The sequence below is a fragment of the Melospiza melodia genome, chromosome 12 (genome assembly GCF_035770615.1).
Source record: "Melospiza melodia melodia isolate bMelMel2 chromosome 12, bMelMel2.pri, whole genome shotgun sequence".
NCBI classification, from domain to species: Eukaryota; Metazoa; Chordata; class Aves; order Passeriformes; family Passerellidae; genus Melospiza; species Melospiza melodia.
This window is the reverse complement of record NC_086205.1, coordinates 28,325,711-28,347,589: the sequence shown is the minus strand read 5'-3', so window position 1 is coordinate 28,347,589 and position 21,879 is coordinate 28,325,711. Positions and strand designations below refer to the sequence as shown.

At 39.5% G+C, this 21,879-nt stretch overlaps 2 protein-coding genes across 3 annotated transcripts in view; both read right to left on the bottom strand.

Moving 5' to 3' along the window:
- Nucleotides 1-13,564, bottom strand: part of CP (ceruloplasmin) — a 17,587-nt gene extending 4,023 nt beyond the window's left edge. The window contains exons 1-14 of the mRNA XM_063167516.1: nucleotides 13,290-13,564; nucleotides 11,426-11,670; nucleotides 10,292-10,504; nucleotides 9,607-9,780; nucleotides 8,782-9,036; nucleotides 7,439-7,604; nucleotides 6,347-6,486; nucleotides 5,661-5,792; nucleotides 5,358-5,569; nucleotides 4,702-4,852; nucleotides 2,886-3,098; nucleotides 2,335-2,542; nucleotides 1,052-1,191; nucleotides 454-582 (exon numbers count right to left, since the gene is read on the bottom strand). Coding sequence (XP_063023586.1) covers nucleotides 454-582; nucleotides 1,052-1,191; nucleotides 2,335-2,542; nucleotides 2,886-3,098; nucleotides 4,702-4,852; nucleotides 5,358-5,569; nucleotides 5,661-5,792; nucleotides 6,347-6,486; nucleotides 7,439-7,604; nucleotides 8,782-9,036; nucleotides 9,607-9,780; nucleotides 10,292-10,504; nucleotides 11,426-11,670; nucleotides 13,290-13,444 — 2,533 coding nt within the window. The 5' untranslated portion in view covers nucleotides 13,445-13,564. The remainder of the gene's footprint in view (nucleotides 1-453; nucleotides 583-1,051; nucleotides 1,192-2,334; nucleotides 2,543-2,885; nucleotides 3,099-4,701; nucleotides 4,853-5,357; nucleotides 5,570-5,660; nucleotides 5,793-6,346; nucleotides 6,487-7,438; nucleotides 7,605-8,781; nucleotides 9,037-9,606; nucleotides 9,781-10,291; nucleotides 10,505-11,425; nucleotides 11,671-13,289) is intronic.
- On the bottom strand, nucleotides 13,330-21,879 carry TM4SF18 (transmembrane 4 L six family member 18). 2 transcript variants are annotated; one of them, XR_010029255.1, is made up of 7 exons: nucleotides 20,383-20,791; nucleotides 19,467-19,556; nucleotides 18,671-18,813; nucleotides 18,394-18,574; nucleotides 17,899-17,990; nucleotides 14,741-14,804; nucleotides 13,330-13,396 (listed from the first exon to the last, which is right to left on the bottom strand). XR_010029255.1 is itself a non-coding variant. In XM_063167519.1 (6 exons), the coding sequence occupies exons 2-6, from the start codon at nucleotides 20,557-20,559 to the stop codon at nucleotides 17,976-17,978; spliced, it is 606 nt and encodes a 201-aa protein (XP_063023589.1). In that variant the 5' UTR covers nucleotides 20,560-20,593; nucleotides 21,758-21,879; the 3' UTR covers nucleotides 16,163-17,975. The 2 variants fall into 2 exon arrangements, 1 of the variants encoding a protein (XP_063023589.1); XM_063167519.1 differs by lacking the exons at nucleotides 13,330-13,396; nucleotides 14,741-14,804 and adding an exon at nucleotides 21,758-21,879 and having other exon boundaries at nucleotides 16,163-17,990; nucleotides 20,383-20,593.

The following is a 21,879-nucleotide window of genomic DNA, read 5'->3' as shown; positions in this document are numbered from 1 at the left end:
CCCTTCCCTCCATTTACTGCGCTGGCTAGCTGATGGCCCCTTCTGCAGATCCATGATTCTTCCTGACAATGGTTTTGTGTGTGTGAGTGTGTCTGCACTGTCCTGTTCACCATACTTAACCGTCGGTTGAATATTTTGTAAAGATCACAGAGGAAATTGAGAAGTAATGGCATAAGCTATGATTTCCCTATGGAGCCAAACCTGTTTGCTTTCATGAAAGGTGCAGCCTTTTTTTGTATCAAAAAATTACTGATCAGTCAAGGGCTAAGACACACAGAAATAATTATGAGGGGCATTTGAACTATAGAAATATTTGTCACAATTAGCATCAAAAATTTAAGAACTTGAGGCAAGACGAACAAAAATTATGTTTATCCTGCTTCTGGAAGCTTGCTAAAGCTTACCAGAAGTCTTGATGTTACCTGCTGGAAATAAAAAAGGGTGGTTTGATACCTGGGTTAGTCACAGCAACAACAGAACTGTCTGTTTTCACTCCATGGGCATGGATAGAATAAGGTCTTGATGCTAAGTTTTTAAAAAATATTATAATTTTATCTCCAGTGTTTGACACAAGCAGTGGCCCTGTTGGATTGAAAAGAAAGATTAACTTGGTTTTACAAAACATCAGAACAGACAGCCAGTTTGTTGTGTTCCAATTCACAACATTGACTTATAAGTCAGATGAAAACTGTATAAAGAAAATGTTCATTATGACATGCCAACTTGAGATGTTAAATTTAGGCCTCTACATCTCAAGTTCTGAACACTTACTGTGTACCTGAAGTCAGTTTGGATGTTGCTTCCCAGTTTTATGCTGACTTAGAATCTCTGACCAAACAGCAAACCAAAAGGGTTTTTTTTCCTTGTAGAGCAAGCAATCCTATTTTGCAGGGAAAGCACTGCAGTAAAAGTAGCAGTTCCAAGTAGGTTTTCCATTTAGATTGAGGCAATTTTTTGTGGGTAGAACTGCACTCAATATTATTCAAATAGTATCTTTTGATTTGTGTGACTGCATTTTTTGCATTTTCAAAACTGAACATGATGACTTTACCTTGAATTTCCAGGTGCTGCTGCTCCTTTGCTCTGTTTTTGGGAGTACTGAATGTCTGATCAGTGTACTCACGATATACTACCTTTTTGTACTTTGAGCCAATGAATTTGTCATCTTTATTTAAAAATGGATTGCCAGGGCTGCCAAAAGAAGAAAGAAATGCATTCCTTCATGTATTTTAGACCATCTTTTGCAGGTATGTCAATTAACTATCAAGCAAGAATCTGGCTCAAAAGAAATAGTAATCTCATAAACTGAAAGAGTAATCTCATAAACTTCAAGTATCTTCAACATGAAAACATTCTTGTTAAGCTGGGAGGTTCCCCTTTAGAAGGTTAAAAATCCCACTATAAATAGATCAAGTCTATGGTACTTGAAAAAATGCTGAGTGCTTGGCCTGGCAAATGCCACAAATTGCATGAAGACACACAGCAACTTGCACACTGAAAAACAGAGCCTTTGGCAACTTCAGTGTACGTCTGAAATGAAGCCTAAAACTTGTAAACCTGAACTGCATGGGGAGTGGACACAATATGGGGGGGGAAAGTCTGGTAACAGCATAGTCCATATTACTTGGGCTTAGAATTATGTCAGAGTCCACTGGTATACAGGGCAAAATATGTACTATCAAACTGAGGAAAAAAGAAGAAAATACAATTAAGTTAATAGCAAAATACAGTTATAATCTGCTACTCAAGTTATTCAGGTAGAACACGGAAATTCATCATTCTTGTTTAGCCTTTTCTGCTAATTGGCATGAATTAGTTTATCCAATCAGTTCTCTCTCACTGAGATTCAAATACTGGAAATAAAACACCAAGACAACAAGCTTCATGATCAGTGAATTCATTCATGAATGTATCTTGTGTAAGCTCATGAAATTGAGAGGGGTCAAAGAACCTTACTCAGACTACAAATAAACATGAGACAAAGACCTTGTTTATCAGGACATAGTCATCATAGATAAAATGACAATGAACATTTTAAGCTTTCCACGTCAAGGACTACCAACATCAGTAAATAACAAATGCACATGCATTATCCAGGATCCATTAAAATCTACACCTGTCCCACAGAAGATCTGTGTGATTTCTCAAGCATTATGCTGTCTGGCTCAGTTACATGGCAGCACTGGGGAAGGAGAAATTCGAGTGAACCCAAAATATGTTTGTGAAAAGAAAGTGTGTCTAGAAATGTTTGGAAGAGGAAAAGTTTCAGAGGAGAAGTGAGTTGCTCCTTCACTTTTGTTTTGCATTTTTTTCCCCGTGTATATTCTGAAGTACCTTTCCTCATGGTATTGATGCCGCTCGAATTCCCATGTCCTGTTAGGAGAATAGTCCCATTCAACTTCCACTGCAGCAATGTAGTAAATCTTTTCATGCAAATACATAGATAAATCTACATTCCACCGGTGGCATTTTTTCACTTTGTATTTCTGTTTCATGCCCCCAGTGTAGTGGTCTGCTGTCAGGCAGGACACCTCAAAAACTCCTAGGGGTCATAAATGAAACAAAGACTTGAGGAGACCGAGACACAGATTATTGCTCATATAAGCAATATCTTAATATAATTATCTCATATAAGTAATGTCCAAAATCTTTGTGCAGCATGGCTACTTGTAGTAATAAAATTCAGCATACAGAGGAGCTAGGAAAATCAAGGATTTAGCATTAAGAACATAAGTCCTTACAGTTTGCTGCCCTTCAAACACAACTGTGCATAGTTTTAGCACCAGGATCAATATACCACCTACTTAAAGCTTGTCTCTATGCACAAAGCATTCATAAGTAACAGTTTCTGCATTAGTAACAGGATTTTTAAATAAGACATTTACCTTCAGAATCAGGCTTCATAATAGCTGTAAGAACTGTATGTGGAAACAGATTTGCTGTATCCCTTCTTGTTCCTTTAGTTACAAATGTGTTTTCTGAGAAGTATATCCCATGGACATCAACTTCTGAACCCAAGCCCATCAAATGCCAGGAAACAACACTTCCTTTACACATCTCCAGACCAGGCTGATTTCCATACATATAACCATTAATGGCTATAGAAGATTTGAGAAAGCAAAAGCCACCTTGATTAATATACTACTTAATTCTGCAATAGAGATTAACTAATAAACACTTCAGATGTAATGTCATGCCTTAGACTGACTGAAATATCAATGATAAAAGACTTTTATCACATCAACAAAACTAAAGAATCAATTCAAGCAAAACAACTTTTAAACCCCAGTGTTTAATTTTCAACAGTTTCCCTTTTCAATGTCCACAGCACATATCACTACCTTGGCCAACTGGAAATTTCCCTGCTTTCTACTTGTCATGTATACAGGATGCATAAAAGATCCTGTTTTATACCCTGCAACACCCTGCAGGTGTAGAGTGGAGGCAATCAGAGGGGTTTTTTCATTTGAGTTACTAACCCTTTCTAGACAGCCCTTTGCAAAACTTTCAAATCCTGGGCTTCTCAGGTACTACTGAATGCTCAGCACCAAGAGTCTGTAAACAGGAATGGCCTGAGGGGAATTTTTTTCAAAATGCATAAAACAAATATGTTTAAAGATTAGGTCTTACTAGCAGAGTTAGGGCCTGAGGGTAAAAATGTCTCTTTCCCATGGAGCTTGAAAAACATTTCTGCAGTACTAAAACACGATCAGTGTGAAACTCAGTTCTGCCCTATTAAAGAAGCAAAGAGCCATCCTGAGGCAAAGTCTAGCTGGCTTTGGAGGGAAGGGATCCCTGCCCTCTGCTCAGCACTGCTGAGGCCACACCTGCAGGGCTGTGCTGAGTGCTGGGCTCCCCGGTTCGGAAGACATGAACACACTGGACAGAGGTCAACAAAGGGCCACAAGGATGATGGAGAGACAAGGAGCCATCTCTTCCTACAGGGAAAGGCTGAGGGAGCTGTGATGACCCTTCAGCCTGAAGAAGGGGCAGCTTGGGGGATCTCACCCACCTGTACAAACACCTTCAGGGAGAGCGCCAAGAGGATGGCCAGGCTCTTCCCAGTGGCACCCAGCGATAGGGACAGAAGCCCTGCTGACACTAACAGACACCAAATGACACACAGGAGATTCCCTCCAAAGATCAGGAAACGCTGTGAGGCTGACCAAGCACTGGCAGAGGCTGCCCAGAGAGATGGTGGAGTCTCCATCCTTGAAGGTATCCAAAAGTCATCAGGACATGGTCTTGGGCAAGTGGCTCTGGGTGGCCCTACTTGAGCAGGATGTTGGACCAGGTGATCTCCAGAGGTCCCATCCAGCCTCAATTTCACTGAAACTCTGTGAAAAACCTCCTTTCAACTACACCATCTGCAAAGCAGAAGTCAGTCTTGTCTTGCTGACTGGTTGCACTCATAGCGTTGCATACAGGCTGAAGACCCAATTCTTCTTTCTATCTGCTCAAAGTGGTACATAACCATGCTAAATCCTCAACTGTCATGCAACACTTTGAACAGCTGGCATTGTACTTTAAACTACCACATTTGGTTGAAACTGAATTGCACTGAAATGTTTGGGTTTTTTTCCCACTGGAAAGGAATGAAAGGTGTCTGCGCTATACAGCTTTCCTGCCTCAAACATGAAACCATTAAAGTAAAAACCTTATTGCAGAAATTAATATTTCACTAACTTATAGTTTTCTTACAGTGCATTTTGTTAGACTCTTGGAAGTCTTCATCATCTTTGTCAATTTTATCAGGACTTAGTGTAAACATCAAAATATTATCATCCAAATACCAGCTCAGATTCTCATCAAATACTGCGGCAAGTAGAAAAAACTCCATGTTCACGTGTTTCTGTTGGGAAGAAATAGTAGAAGGGAAAGTAGAAATGAATGAACAGAAAATGTCAGGGGGAAACCTCCTATGTTGTAATATTTTATGAGTACAAGTCACAAAATAGAGTAAATGCATACATTGATACTGCATTCTGATAATCTCAAAGCTCTGTAATTGCTGTATCTGGTAACTAAGTATCTACTGCTAATGTTCATTCTATCAGCAACGACCACCTCTGGAACTGAGTTTGTATTTGAGCTTTAAAATCTCTACATTTTCCTAGAGATTCTCATCCTATCTGAGACTTGAATGCCAGTAGCAGCTCATGACAGTGGTGTTTTCACATAGCAGTGACTGTCTATCTGGAGCCATATTGAAAACCAATCCTACTTTCTTCATGTTGTTTATTCCCCTTAGGACATCGGTGAAACTGTAATGTGGAGAGGAGGTGGTGCAGTCTGAGAAGAGAAAGCAGATTCAGCTGTGGCAATGCAAATGTTTCCATTTTTCTTCTTTGACTGACCTGTTTCCCAGAAGAAAGCAGAGCTCCTTTCCTGCACACTAGGAGAGGCCCCACAAGGCCAGAGCTGGTGTCTCTGACTGCATCCACAGCTGAGTAATAAAGCCAGGTTAAGCAGTCTGGGTCTTGGTCTGTGGGACCCACATCTTCTGGCACATCCCATTCATACGTAAATGTGGCGCCGGGACTCACATGAGAGGCTGGCGATTCAGTACCTATTGCAGAAATGAGGGTTGGGAATGATGTGAGTGCACATCCTTTCATTTCTCACCTGCAGCCCGGGGCAGGTGCCCAGCGAGCGCTCACCGCTGCCGAAGCGCGCCCCGGCCCCGCTCCTGCGGACGCGCACGCCGTGCGGCTGGATGCTGAACGGGCGCCTGGCCTTGTTCCGGAAGGTCACCCTGATGCGCTCGCCCACTTCAGCCCTGATCACAGGTCCTGGAAAAGTGTACACGGTCTGATTATGGGATAGTTCTATCAAATGGTCACCCTGAATTTATGGCATGCAGTGGCTGGCTCCTTTTACCCTTGCACGAGGAATGCCCCTGGGCCTCTGTGGCCACAGGCCAGGTCCCTGGCACGTGGCCCGAATCACACAACTGCCCAGCAGCAACCAATTCCAGTTCACTTGGAGGCCCAGTGACTTTCAGGACAGTTCCATCCCTTTGGAAAGCGATTTACAAACATTAGCACCAACCCATGCCAGGAGCAGCAAGGTTGTCAATAGAACTAGATCTGCCTAGCCTGGCCTTGTAATTAAGAGCCTGACCTTTGGAGACCATGGCATGCTCCTGCAGGGAAGCTGGGTACCGTGGCAGCGTTGCGTCAAGAGCTTCTTTACACCTTGGGGGAAACCACAGGCACTAGTGACTGCCGGAGGCAGCGAGAGCTAAGGGCTTCTCCTTGGAGGCTGGAGCACTGCTTACTAACCAGTGGAAGTGACTGTTCACTCTCATAAATCTTTGACACAAAAAAATTTTAGACTTTCTTACCTAGGAGTCCAAGGTGTGCTTCCTCTGCAAGCCTTTTTTTATGTTCAGTGAAAGAGCCATCTGTATATTCTTTGTAAATTGCTTTTTTGTAGGAGCCACCAATTCTTGTCTCACTTTGTTCAAAAAAGATGTGAGATTCACTGTGTAAAAGAAATTGCAAAAGATGCAAGCACTTCAACTCAAAATGCTCAGTTGCAAAAAAGCAGTCAGACCTCAATTCTGTTTTCAGAGCTATGGCATGCTGAGTTTGTCTTTTGGGTTTCTTTTCAGTGGTATGGTCACACACTTATATGCAGTGACTTAGAAGATGTGCAGGAATCCATTATCCTTCACTAACTTCTCATTAAGAAAAAGCCACTGTGCTGAGCTGCCCTTACAAAGCCAGTCTGCTTAGAGACTCATTAACGATGATTTCTAGTCAACGTTTCATAATCTTGAATTTACTCTTCTTTTAATTAGAAGTTACAAAAATTAAACAGGAGCAGATAAAAATACCAAGAATATGTAATATCTATATAAAAAGTGAAAAGATTCACTCAACACTTCTACTCTTTCAGAAAGGACCTTTCAGTGTTTTCCAAGAACTTTTCAAACATTGGACTGTGCCGCATTGCTTGTGGAAGAGCAAGCAGATGAAAAACTTGAGGAATCAATGTATTCCATGTCTCCAGGTCATGAATACGTAAACACAGTGTAAAGGACAAAGCTATCCCTTGCAATTTGTTTTCTACGTGAGATGCTGTTAGCATGAGTTTCATCATCGAAGGCTATGGTCATGATCTCCTGCTTTGTTCCCTAACTCAGGATAATCAACCATCTTGAATAATAAGGAGTCATAGCCTATATATGACATAATAATTCACCTTAATCACAGTGAAACAACTAACATAGCAGCAAAATTTAAGGTCAGATTACAGGGAAAACAAATGACCTAATTTGGTCTGATATTTATTCTAGCACTAATACTTAAGCACAGATGAGGACAATGAGCAATTATGCTTAAAAGTCAGTTCTGCCATATGCTTACCTTATTTAGCATGCTTAAATAAATTCTTCTTGGAAAATGAAACTTCTTTAATTAGAGGCATTTACCTGTCAACAATTAATTCTTGTCCTGTAAAATGGTTCACTGCAGATGGGCCATAATTCCAGATGATCTCTTCAGCAGCAAGGAAGTACTGTCTTATCTTTGTACTCTCACTGTGACCTGGTGTGGATTTCTTACAGTCTTCTACTTTAAAAAGGGCCTGCATACCACCTGGGAAAAAAAGAGGTAGAGAAACCTGGGCAGAAGGAACTGCATTTTGTTTTCTCTTTCCCTGCGTCCAACAGCTCTTCTGTTCCCTGGACAATTCCCCCACCACTGATGGATGTGTAAATCACAAAATGGAAGATAAATGCTATAAAAGAAGGTGTGCCAGCTGAGCTAGGATATAGAAACACAGCCGTGGCATCCACAGCAGGCAGACAGGCGTGGTAAAGGGCATTCTGCTTGTAAAGCTGCCACTGGCATGGCAAAGAGGATTGGGGTAGAGTGGACACGGTGCTGTCCATGAACCATCCAGCCAAGGTCCTCTATCTAAATATAAACAACTTACTTGTGGAACTCCCAAGTCTGCATCCTAAGGGAAGCAGTTAGCAAATCTGATTGCTGGAGACATAAATAATATAGTGAAGAGAGCCCTTTTACAGCTACAAATCAGGCCAATTTTCAGGGCTTATGTCTTGGCTAGAATGCCTCAGCCATATCAGGATACTGCTTGATCTGATAAAGCTTGGAACCTCTGTGTCTTTGAATCTGTAGGTTACACACTTTTTATTTTGGACTTTTCAAATCCTGGAGAATGATTTTCAGTTCTGTGTTCTTTCCCGCTTCTGTGATAAATCACTTTGCTCACAGGAATATAGATCATTCAAAAGCCTGGAATTAGCTTCTAAGTATTTAATATGGCTATTAAAACTGAAAACACAGGACAATGCAGAGAAGCAAAAAGAACATCTCTGCTTATTCATGAATGCACTTTCCAGAACATGTCTTTGTCAGCAGGCAAGTTAGCCTGCCTGTTCTGTGCCCCTTTTCAAAGATGGAATGAGCCCCAACTTTCCTGTTGGCAAACAGAAAATTGTGGTTAGTTATCTCCAGCAGGGGACAAACACCATGCTGGTTTTTTGTCCAAGAGCGAGGCCTGCAAAAATGCAGTTGGGCTAAGTGCTGCCAGCTGCTGCTGATGTCCATTAGGGAAAAGAATCCCTTGATTCCCATGGATACAGGCTCAAACCCATCTAATGCACTTGTAGGCGTTTCAATTACTCTGAGAGTTTTTTTTACCTAGAGGAGAATATTGCCTGGCATATCACCAGGTCAAGAGCCCTGCAAAAGTGACTCAGTAAACTCTTAAGGTAAAAAATTCTGATCACTGAAACTTGTACGGTACCTTCGATGTGGTCATTCACTTGGCAGCTCAGCAGCCATTCCCCAGGGCTCCTCGGGACCATGACAGCATCAACGAATGTGGCTGGGAAGAGACTGATGGTGTCAACTCGATGATGCCTTTCTATTAAAGTCTGTCCATGAAAGTAGGCTGAATGGATATCAGCTTCATTACCCATGCCAAAAAGATGCCATTTTATCTTATCTTCCACACACATTGTGAGGTTTGGGAGGTATCCATACATGTATCCATTGATTGCTAAAATAAATATAATTTATTACAGTTAATTTCACAGACCTTAGGATGTTTTCTTCAAATGCAGTTATCATACAACCATTGCTCTCTTCTTCAAAATAGAAAGAGCTTCAAAAGCAAGCTCCACACTTTTGAAAATCACTGCCAGTACCAGACACATGCTTCCTCTACATAGCTATGATTCTGGAATATGTGCCAGAGCCAGAGGTATCTTATTTGTTTACAATAACAGTAAGAACTGCTTTTCTAAACTATGAAATTATAGTACAGAGCTCAGAAATAAGAAACAGAACAAAGTAACACAACTCTGTTTACACTGCCTGGGAAAATTACACTGGCAAAGATCTTCATGGCCCTAAGAATTTTATATCACAACTCCAAAGATTTGATTGTACAATACTTGCCATCACTTTTAAATTTTAAAATTTTTATTTAAAAGAATCTGTTTTAATCCTCTAAGAAATATTTCTGATTTAGAAAAAAATTCTACAATTCATCTTTAAAACAGACAAGACAGAAAAATATTACTTCACGAGATCAGTGACAAGCAACATTGATATAACGTTCTCTCACAGTGCATTTTATTGCTTTCCTGGAAGTCCTCATCATCTTTGTCCACTTTGGAAGGCTCAAAACAGTATGTTCTGATATTGTCCTCTAGGTACCAACTGAGATTTTCATCCACCACAGAAAACATAAGGATAAATTCAGCATCAAAGTGTTGATCAGTGTCCCTATTCATAGTATCTGAAAAACAAAAGGGTACATTCAAAATCTTGGTAACTAACATTAATATTTTTGTCAGTTTTAACTCTAGTCTCAGTAGGGCTGGACCCTGTTTACTTCATGTTTTGACACTTCCCTTGAGCATGACTGTATACATAAACTTATAGACACACTTAAGAAACAAAATATCCCTTTTGATAGATTCTATAAAATTACTGAGAATAAATATTGCATGTTAATCTCTTTCTTAGATTAGTATTTACAATTCCTTGCACATTGCTAGCATAGCACATCTCACTCATATGGATTTGTGAACAAAGCATTCTGCAAATTATATTCACTCTCATACACCAAATCAGACTACTTCCTACACTATTGAAGGCAGCTGATTGAGAAGACCAAAATCAGTTATTTCAAAATAAATTGTAATCTTCTCCTCTTCCAGGAAATTATTTCACTGATATTTATCAATAATAGTTACCAATCACCTTGCATGTGTATTTATTTACTCATTTATTTATTTATGGTTTACCTTTCCTGCAAATTATTAAAGGCCCAACAAGCCCTGAGGCAACATCTCTGGGAGCATCTATGTGGGAGTGGTAAGCCCTGGTTATGCAGTCTGCATCTGCTTCAGCTGGACCTTGATCCTCTGTCACATCCCACGTGTAAGTGTACTGCCCGCCCGGCTCGACAGCATCATCTCGCTTTTGCAGATCTTTGGTGGTGTCGGGATAAAAGGCACCTGAAGAATTCCGCACAGTCACCATTAGCACAACACGCTCACAACGGGGTGTTAGGTTGGCACCTGCCATGTGAAAGTTGATTACATGCTGCAGTAAAAATGGACTGAACATCCGAACACAGGTTAAAACCCCACAACTTTTAAATCAGATGAGTAGATGTTTTCTTTCTCGTTAGGAATCTTTTCATTGGCTTTTGAAGTTCATAGGAGTACTTCAATTAATGGCCCATTAAAGTTAGTCCCTAATTTATTTGGAGAGGAATATGTGCTTCCTGTAAAAAAGAGAATAATTCAAATATTTGTAAAACATTTGTTAAATATTAATCTTGGAAACTGTTCTAAAACATTGGATATGCCCTGAAGGAATATAGGTGTTGCTGGAATGATAGCAACAGAAAAAATTCTGAAAAGTGTATGTACTGCTACATAATACACTGTTTTGATCTGACAGAGTGTGTCACATGCTAGTTATAGTGAAAACAAATTACTAAGCAGTATCTGTTTACCCATTTTAAGAAATTCTTGTGTATCTTATATACGATATACATAAATTTAGTGTTAAGAATTTGGAGCAGTACATTATTATTGTTAACAATGTCTTCCTCACAGCATCAAATTTTTATATATCCTCCATACCTCAATCTCTTATATACCTTTACACCTTTATCTTGGTTGAAACACAAATATTCTTATTTCAGGTAAAATGTTGATCTAAAATTGCCTCCTTCACAAATTCCACTTTTGGCTTTGTATTTTACTCTTGAAAATTTCTCAAACTTGGCTCCTATTTTAAATTGATTGTGTCCTAATTTAAATCTCTTTTTACGTGACCAGTCTTCTCTCTGATAGAAGAATACCACTTACACTCAAAGGGACGATTAACTTTTGATAAATTCTGGTCCAGAATGGAATCAAGCTTACCTTCATTTTCTTTTGTGTATCTTACACCATGGGGATGCAGTGTGTAGTTTCTGGAAGCAAAGTTTTTCAAGTGAATAGTAATGGAATCTCCAACTTCTCCCTTAATTATAGGACCTAAAAAACCCAGCCAGGAAGGTTTTTCAACTATCACATCATATAAATGATTAGTATACTGAATGTAGATAGCCTTCTTGTAAGTGTTTCCTATCCTGTGTGGTCCTCTTTTCAGAAAGACTTCAGCCTGCCTGTAAAGAAAATACATAAATGCATCTGTCATGTGGTTTTTAATTAATAGTCTCAAATAAAGACGAGGTAATTGCAGCACTGTGCACAACTACATGCAAGTCTTGTGGTGAAATAAGTTAATACTGCCCAAAAATGCAAAGCATTTTCTACTTTCTACAAGGTGGAGTATTGTTTGAGCACATGGGGAAGGAATTGTAGGTGCCTTGGCAAGTGCAGGTCAGAAGTGCAATTAAAATGCCAGACCGGAGCTCCACTTGGAGAGAAAAGGCTCAGTTACTATAATTCTGAGTACATGAGGCTCTTGAGCTGCAACCCAAATTGAACATGTATGGTATGGCTCTTCTTGGACCATTTAAACAGCTGCCATTTAGTTGTAGAGTATTCCTCCTGCACTGTTTTTCCCTGCCCCCATAAACACCAATCTCTACACAAGCACACCTTTAAAAAGCGTCCAGGTGGAGAAGGAGAATCAGAGCAGCTGAAACTGAAAAGTACAATACAAAGGACGGCTCCATTGCAGGCATACAACCACCGAGAACCTGAAATTAACGTGGCACGCAGCATGCCAGCACAGACCAGGGGAAAGCAGCGAAAGTGCAGGGAGGAGCAGTGGCTTGCTGTATGGCAGCACAGCTCTGCCATGCCCAGACAGCACGCCTGCTTCCACCCCCAGGCAGAGTTACTAGCCTGCTGAACCTCTGGCAGTGTCTTACAGCTCGCAAAGTTTGTGAGTGGGAAAAATGAAAAGCTAACTGCTTCATCTCACCTGACTGAGCGGCAGGTTATGGCTGAGGCTCTCACTAAAGGAAACAAACCACAGGAAATCTTGCAATCCCTCATCCACAGATTAAATGAGAACTGCATTTTTGAGATTTCTGACTTCCTAATTTCTGATTTCTCTCATCATTGTTTTTGCTTTGATATAGTCCTATATAATTTTTAAGGCACTGAAAAAAGAGAAGAAATGAACAGTTTTCCTCTCTGAAATATTTTTCTGATGCCTTTTATATCTGGATTTTCTTCATTGATTATTCAGACCTCAGAATGCTTCCCCCCTCCTCACCCTACAAATCTTCAGCCTACTCACTGCTCTCACTCTATACAGGACCCTCTTTGCCTCGTAATGAGCAACCCAGCTCCTCCACTGCGGGTGAAATACCCAGCTGTGCTTCTGCACCAGTGAAAACCATCCCTGCCGACAGTGAATAACTAAAAAGAAAACCTGTGCTCAGTAGGAAAGTTTCAAATTTATAATTTGTTTTTAAATTTGTCAGTTCTGCATTTAAAAACAAAAACCATCTCTTCAGCACTAGCACCTTAGACATTCAAAATTAAACACCATTAGACATTCAGGGTCTTATTCTAGTCTCTACTGAGTAAATATTTCATTACAACAAGTTCACACTCTACTGCATATTCCAAGGCTTTGAATTAGCACAGCATTGGAATGCAATTCTCAAGCAAGCCAGGAAAAAAAAATCAAAATTCCCATATATGTTTAACAGAAAATCCACTGACACCAAGACTTCATTTCACTGCCTTCACCAAGTTTTCAGTACAGCCCTGGTGACTAAGCCAGATGAAGTTGTAAAATAGAACTCAACACTGCTTTACTTACTCTTCTTCTGCAAAAAGCTGCCCAGAGATGGCATTGGCATTGCCCGGTGCGTAGTTCCAGACAGTCTCTCTGATGCCAATGTAGTACTCCCGGTTCACTGCCCCAGCCTGGCAACAGCAAGAAACCAGCAAGCAGATTAGGAGAAATAGCTTCATTTTGCATTCATGGACCTTGAGGAAAACGTGAAATAAAAAACACAGGATGGACACATGCAATTTCCTTTTATATGCTCCTATCTCTGCTACTCCCCATATCCTTAACTCCCCCTCCCTGCTCCTGTTTGCTTTTGTGAAAACAATAAAAACAATTGCACAATGTCTCTGTGTGTCAAGAGCAAACAAAAGATTCTGGTAACTTCATCAGTTCAGAAAAGCAAAGAAATTTTTTCTATTTCTGCCAACCGACAATCACACAAAATAGCATTCAGATTGTTGTAGAGTGCAAATCTTGCCACTGAATTGAAAGCAGATTTAAATGGATTTACAGACTTGGGAATTCTTTAAAAATGTCATCTGTGCTCTGAGCACTGACACAATTATACTCATTCTAAACTAAAATTACAAGTTTCCATTGTATGACAACTTAAAATTATCTGTAATAAGCAGGATATCCTTTGCAGCTATTTTAATACTGGGCAGAAAAATTACGATTATTTTGGATAGAAGACTAATATTCAGAATATAACTAAAATATAGCAGTTTTACCTTAATGACATAAAAATCTAAGTCTTGTTCACCAGGACTATGGTATAAGATAATTCACAAATTTTAATCACTATTCCTATCAGTCACTGTCAGAATATTTCATTTCTTCATATTTCTACACATCTGGATTAAATGAAAGATTCTACTTCTCTCTAAATGACAAAGCCAAAACTGAGATTTTGAAATCTGCCCAAATCTATGATGAAATTCTGGAGTTTCACAGGTTGATGTCACATGATCAAAATTATTTCTGTAGGGATTTTTTTCCTTTGCCACAGATCAAGATAAGTAGAGCAGTGTAAAGATCAGCCTATTGGGGTTGCAAATACCCCAATTGTAAATTAGGTGAGGTAAAAATGAGAAAGCTTTTACCTCCTATTAAAATACTTTAATTCAAAGTCATTCCTTCATAAATCAGTTGTTCATGAGTATGTAGGTTTTTGATATATTTTTGTTCAGATTTCCATTTGATTGAGGAAGAGACAAAACAACACCAGCAATACCCTTGAAATCTCCACATTTATTTGAGGGTAAAAGTATATGCTTTACTTTGCCTCACACCTCCAAATATTCTAAATTTCTCTTCCTTGATTTCCAAAAGAACTGAATGGTTTTTTTTATGTAAAAATATAACAAAAACTTCTGACAATATTTTCCACTCCTGCTTTTAATCGCACCTCCCCCAAACTTTCAGATTATCTGTATGCCTAAACACACTCATCTTATTCTTAAGGAGTTCAAAAGTACCTCAGTTTCTGAAGTCTCTATTATCTTCAGAAGGTGTCTGAAAAGCAGAAACTTCTCTCAGGACCTAAATAAAAAGACCCTATTTAATTCGTTAAATTATGGGTATGCAGTTTGGTGTCATTAATGCTCCTTAATTGTTTTAAACCATAGTACCTAATTTCTCATATTGAGGATGCTGAAATACTCGGACTGTTTTTGAAATCCCCAAAATTGCATTGAAAAGATAAAGGAAATATTTTACTTCCAAAATTTTCCTTGAAAGAAAAGAATAAATAAACCCCCAAATGGAATATTCTGACAAAATGTCACATATATATTCATATTCATAAGATATGCATATCAAATATATATATATCATTCATAAGATCACACAGAGAGGCTGAATCGAACCCCCACCATTTCACAATCCTTGCATTTGAATGATGTGTGTCTGTTGCCTGCTGCCCATGCTGCTGCTCTGGTTGCCTGTAAACCCCTGCAGTTAAAACCATTTAAAGAGTTGGTGCAGCTTCATTTATCCTCTGCTGCTCCATGTGGAAAACCCCTCTATTCATAATGGGAACAATAAGGAAACTGCAGTTTTGCCAGAGTCACTTTTACCTACACAGATATTAATATACCCTAAAATGCAAAGGTGTGGGTGGGGCTCCACAGTATTTTACTACAAAACTGAATGTCTGCTGTGATTTCCACCTGCAGTCTTTTAAATGAATGCCATTACTGTCCCAGACACAGAATCCTGATACTCTGGCAAAACGCACTGGCTGTGGGGGACAAACAATGCTTGAACTCCTACTGCAGATTCAGCACTGGTTCCCCTCTGCCAGGAGTTCATGAACTCATATCCGCAGCTTTCCTCCTCCTGTGCCTGGGGTGTTTTACATGGGGATTTCAGCATTTTGTGTGCAGGGACTCTTGCGCAAAGAGGGGTTTCTCCACATTCCAACCTGGTGCAAGCCTTGTTCTGGCCCTGGGGGCCACTTCTCCCTGTTGGGGAGTGAGGTCTGTGTTCTGCAGCTGCACAGTCACATTGCCTCAAGCACCACCATCAGGACCATTGGTTATGTCTAGATTTCCAGCCAGTTAATTAAAATCCTTTGCAGGAAATCTTGGTTCTGCTACCAGAGACAGCTCATAGCACCACTTTTTAAAGACAATATACTTAGGTTTGAATCAGGACTTAAATGATTAGATCAAGGTTAACTTTGCCTTACACGCAAAAGGCCTGTGTGAAACTGGCTGTTAAATTTGGAAATACAGCCCGCTGTTAGCCTTTAGTATTCTTAACAATTTCAAATCAATAAACTGCATCTTTAAAAGCAGAACCACCAAGTTGCAGCTGAGGCTTGTTATGGTAATGGAGATGCCAGATTCTGGATTATGGGTAAAAAGGGTTGCGGGATCAGGAAGCCAAACAAGAACTATATTACATGTGTCTTTATTTAATTTAAGCTCCAAAATTAAGAGACATCTGTGATACAGTGGAAATGTAAATTCACCAGGCACAATCACACAAAAAATGATAACGACAGATCCAGATTTTGTAGGCAAGAAATCAGCAAGATTCTCTGAGATGTTTGGTGGGAGTACAGGTTGCTTTTTAAGTTTTCTTTCTTTTCCTTCTGTTCACAAACAACATCCACAAATCCATAAAAATGCAGGATTATAATTTAAGATAAATGATATGTCACATATTTAAGTCTAAAGAAAAACAAGTGTGCAATGACACAGTCCTCATTTTATCATCATGCCTTTGTATCATGCATCCCTGACAATCCATGCCAGGTTGAACCACCTCCCAAAAGACTAGCCCCATTTTTAGATATTATTAATTACTTTATACTTCTTGCAACTTAAAAGAAACTAAGCAATTAAAATTTTAGATGCATTCTTGAAATCCTACAGGAAGAAATCAGCTATTCAAAACCATCTGACAAAGGAATATGAAGGCAAAAACTCAACATTGTCTTGAAACAGAACTAAATGACTGATATATTCTAATTTTTTCTAAATAATTTACCGAAAGCTGACACTTATTGTATGGTTTGCATTTCTAACAGTGTTTAGTATTTGATGACAATGTACCTGAGTTGCACTAGTTCTGATGTAATAGGCATACATGCATTATTGCAAGTCTGAAGTACGTATTTCTCTTTCCTCTTAGGGCTCAGAAGAAAAAACTTTAAAAAACCCCCAAAACCACGAATGCTAAATACAGTCAAATGCTGGCCATGCAACTGCAAATGAGCCAGCTGTCCACTTCATTGTGAATCCCTGAATTTTCACTGAGAATGAAAAAATAATTCTCTGAGACAGTAAAAATACCTTTTAGCTGCTAATTTAAAACAGGTTATTCTTTTTCATTGGATCATCATTGTCAAGAATGTTAGCCTTTCATTGTAGCAAGGTCAGGATACTCGGAAGAATATTAATAAGCCAGCACTGGGTGCTCACAAGGTTCCCTCACATGTTCCCTCAAGTCCAAGCATACCTGACTGAAAGAAAAAAAAATTCCCTCTAAATGTACAGTGAAAAGAAACCCAGTGCAGCTATTGAAATGTACCAATTAGTAGAGCTGAGTTCAGACCTGTGTGTCCAATAAGTCAATCAGGCCCAGGTGCCCTTTTTACCACAAAAAGACTTGATAGACTTTTTTTCAGTAATTGCTTTTTGCAGTTACAAACTTCTAAGGTGGAAGGACGAGGGTAGGCTCTGCCCACCTCCTTCCACGATTGCCATCATGGTCTGTCTGTAACTAAAATTCATTCATTTAGAAATCATGGCTTCACTCAGTGCACTAGCCCCTCTTGATGGTCAGATCCAGAATCGTGGCTTTGAACCAGGCCCTTTCGAAACCACAAACAATCATAGGGTCTAAGCAATGACAAGGGAGTACAAAAGCAGTTCTACAGCATCCTCTTAAGAAAAAACAACAAGGTAATTTCAATACAAAAGCAGTTCCATTATAGTAAAATATCCCTACTGTCACTACAAATTGGAGGGTAAAAAAATTAGGTGTCCCTGCCAGGCTCAACAGGACAGGTGAAGAAGAATGTAGATGTCAGACAGTTCAAATAGACTTCATCCAAAACACAGAAGTTTGATGGACAGAGATTTAAGACGAGGGCAACATTTTTCTTTGTAGCACTCAAACCTACTGCTATGGATTATGGAGAGGCCATTTTTCTCTTTTTCTGGGGATGGGGGAGAAGCAGCAACAATTTCCTTGCCATTTTCAGAGAATTCCAGCCTGCAAGTAAAAAAAAAAGTGCTAATGTTTCTCATCATTGCTGTGAAAGCCACACATTAGTAAGAATGTCTGTCAATTGAATGTTAGAACAAAGGTGTTCAGCAACCTCTGCTGACATAATAGTAATGGACTTGGCATCTACGTAAATTTCCTAAACACTTTTGTTTCTTCTCAGTCCTAGTCTAAAAGGTCAGAGTGAGCAGCCACCAGCCTCTGTATACCACAAGAAATTAGTGGATGAATCAAAACAAACAAATGTATTATCAGTACATATTCTCTGGAAAAAATATGCTGTAGCATAGAGAATGCATAAATCAAAAGGGTAGGTCTCCAACTGAGAGAAATTGCTGAAGCTACAGTGACAAGGAGATGCTGAATAAATAAACCTCAGATGTTCTGTTACCTGCACAAAAACAGAATAGGTCCCACAGAGTGTTCGTTTCAACTCAGCGGCTACTTTGAGAATACAGATGATCAACTGCAGTCCGCTGAGTGCTATCAAAATCGAGAGTAAAATTATATTCCACTCCACTATGTTAGCAGGTTCTGTGCACTTAGACCAGGCAGGGTAATCTGTGAGGTACCTATTAGAGAAACACCAGACTGAAGTAAGAAGAATGTTTCTGACTACTGATTTGGTAAACAACTTCTTCCAGAAGAGTTACACCAATGTTTCTTACCCCCCAGCAGTGTCTTTGAAAATATAATTCCATCCACTTGATGAATTGCAGAAAGGGCCTTGAATCAAATGCAGGGTAAAAATGATGCAACTGTATCCTGAGAAAGCAATTCCAAGCAGGGCTAGCACAATAGAAATAAAACTCTGAAGTAAAGAGAGAGAGAGAAGTATTACCTTGTGAGGATAGTGTCAACAGCAAATATGATCATTCAGTCTGTCTAGCTACTTCCTTGGGGCTGAATTTCACATTTGATTTTCCCAGTCTTCAAAACTCAGGAAGAAAAATAGCAGGCAAAGAATAGTAAGAATACGCATACAAAATAAAGATTAAGACAGAGTTTAAGACAGTTCTACAACTATAAGTTATATATTAATTGTGTGGGGTTTTTAAACTTCCATTTTTGTAAAGTTGTTTCCCAAAATACAAGAGGAATGCAGCTGTGTATTAAATATGTCTGCATCCCAGAGTGTATTGAGTAATTTCTGAAATACAACACTTCCAAATAATACAGGCAAAGGGATGCAGCTATTTATCTGGTGTGCTTCGTTCTAGGTTCTTATTTTATTTTACAAGGATTTGGGGAAATGTGTCTAATGTGTCTAATTTTTTTAATCCTGTTTATGCTCCAGATGAAAGAAGATACACTTTCTGTGACCTTGCAACCCAATTTAGAATCTTCTGTGAAAGGAAGTGAAAACAGAGCAGTGGAGAGGGCAGCAGGATGTGCAGGAGCAGGAGCAGGAAGGCGTTGGAAACAAATGCTAAAGTGATGTACAGAAATAAAACACAGGCTCACCCTGTAGGTTTTGTTACAGCTCTCACTCTGGCAGCACCGATAGAATACACTACACTCCAGTGTTATTAGAATTACTGCCAAAAGAAGGATCTGTAAGAGAACATCATAAGGTCAGTGAGATAACTGCAGATACTAAGCCAAAGTCTCCTTCACCTTTGAAAGGCAGGGACTGCATCTCATCTGCTGTCTTGATATTTTAAAGCTGATCCATGGGACAGCACAATTACTCAAGGCATACACGGAACTGGAGGGGTTTTAGTAGGCTGCTGGTGTACTTGTGTCTTGTACTTGAAAGACAAAGAGTACAGCCTCTACCATCACAGTAAAGTGCTATGACCTTGGGCACAGCCACACCAGTGAAGCTGAAACTATAAAACCAAGGTCACAAACAAAAGAATCAATACCAGTGAAAAGAAGGATATTTTATTGATACAAACACATCAGTTGAACGCCTTCTTGCTGACACAGGTGCACAAATCAGAATACTGCCTTCCTTACCAACACATTCACTCTAGAAAAAGTCAGTAAAGCAAACTTTTGATTACATTCACCTGGACTTTCATTTGTCTTTCAAGTTCATTTGGGTAAAAGAGCTGTAATTCAACCTCCACAGGTGATTAAATTAACATCGTGTTTGCCTCCATAATGCAAGCATAAATTACATATAAACAAAAGGACAGCAGAAAAAAAACCCCAACACACCCTGCAATATAATTTGATATCATTTGCACTTAATAATATACATAACTTGTCATTCAGTATACTATTTTTTTCAGTTTGATTGAGTTTTCTGCCTGCAGTGGTTTTTGTTGAAGAAATCCATATGCTCTTTTTTTAAAGCAATTACATTACTGAAGAGTAATCCAATATTATTTGCAGTAGAATGCAATTCATTAAAAATTCACTGAGCACTTACCATCACACCTGAGAAACAGATGCCTTCAAAATACCACTCATGGTTGGGGAACTGGTAACTGGCAGCAGGCAGAGCTTTCCCGTTTGGAAAGTATAGGAGGACATTCACAACAATACTCCAAAGTGCAAGAGGTACCAGCAGGCAACTGAAACAGTTTCCACATGTCTCCAAAGCCATCTCTCAAGAACTCTTGAAGTTTTCTTCTTCTAAGCTAATAAAAGTTTTACAACACCTTCAATATAAGACATATTTTGACCTCCCCAGCTTGATTCAGTAATTCATATTCACAGGAACCAGTGACTGGGGTGTGAGTCCAGGAGCAGAAGTGCTTAACAGTTAGCAGAACAACAGATGAATATCACTGCTTAAACTCACTATCCTGTGTTAAAGATGGCTTTATGTAGTCATTTCCCTTTTAAAAGATCCTCCTTTGTGATCTTCCAAACGAAATATGTCTAGGAGTCAGACTCAGGAAGGAACTTCAAAGCTGTCATTTCCTAGTGACTGCTCAAAAATGTCCTCCTCCCTACACACAAACTCAACAGAGTTTGTGACAGAAGCAGGGTTTTTCAACCTTACTGCAGCATAGGGAAGGGGGCTGTAAGAAGATAAATATGCCCACTCTCTGTACAGAAGACCACGCTTCACCTTATACTACAGAGATTTATTAGGAGGACCCTAAGGGTGAACCAATGAGTTAATGACCTGCAGCAGCAGGCTGAGTCTGGGCCATCTTGCAGAGACTACAGAAGCCCAAATAACACTGGTTAGAAACTGCAAGGCAGACTTATTTTAACACTTTTAATCAATTACTCTTTCCCACAGCATTATGCGGCTCCAGTACTTTGCAAATTAAATCCTGCTATTTCTCCAATTGTTTCATTCTGTTCTTACAGCTGAGCTTGCACAGCTACAAGCCTGACCTATGTACATGTGACTTCTTGTGCAGGACAAAAGGTCTGGCTGTTGTTTTGAAATGCCTGCTGTTTGCAGAGTGCAAAGCCAAAGTCAGACAGCTTTCCCATAATCAATGTCATCATTCCCCAACCCCTGAGCACCTAAACACTATCCCAGTAACACAGAGCCAGGGCAGTTTGAACACTTGCAGCACAGCCCAAGCCTTCAGTCTTATGCCCCTGTGAGTCACCAGAAAAGTAACTCAAGAATGACCTTACGCTTTACTCAATAGCAAAGTTGCAGCCAGAGAAAAAAACACCAAAAAAAAAAACAAAAAAACAAAAAAACAACAACAAAACAAACCAAAAATACCCACAAAAAAAAAAAAAAAAAAAAAACCCAAAAAACAAAACCCAACTCAAAAAACCAAAAAAAATCCCCCCAAAAACCCCCACCACAAAACAAATAAAAAAGGCACCTCTATCAAAAGCAGGAAGGCTGTTTTTAGAAGCAATGACACCCCAATGTATTTTCCTTGTGTTTCCTTGTGAGCTGTTTCAGGCTTGTCACACATGGGCCCCCTCTCATCCTCTCATAAAA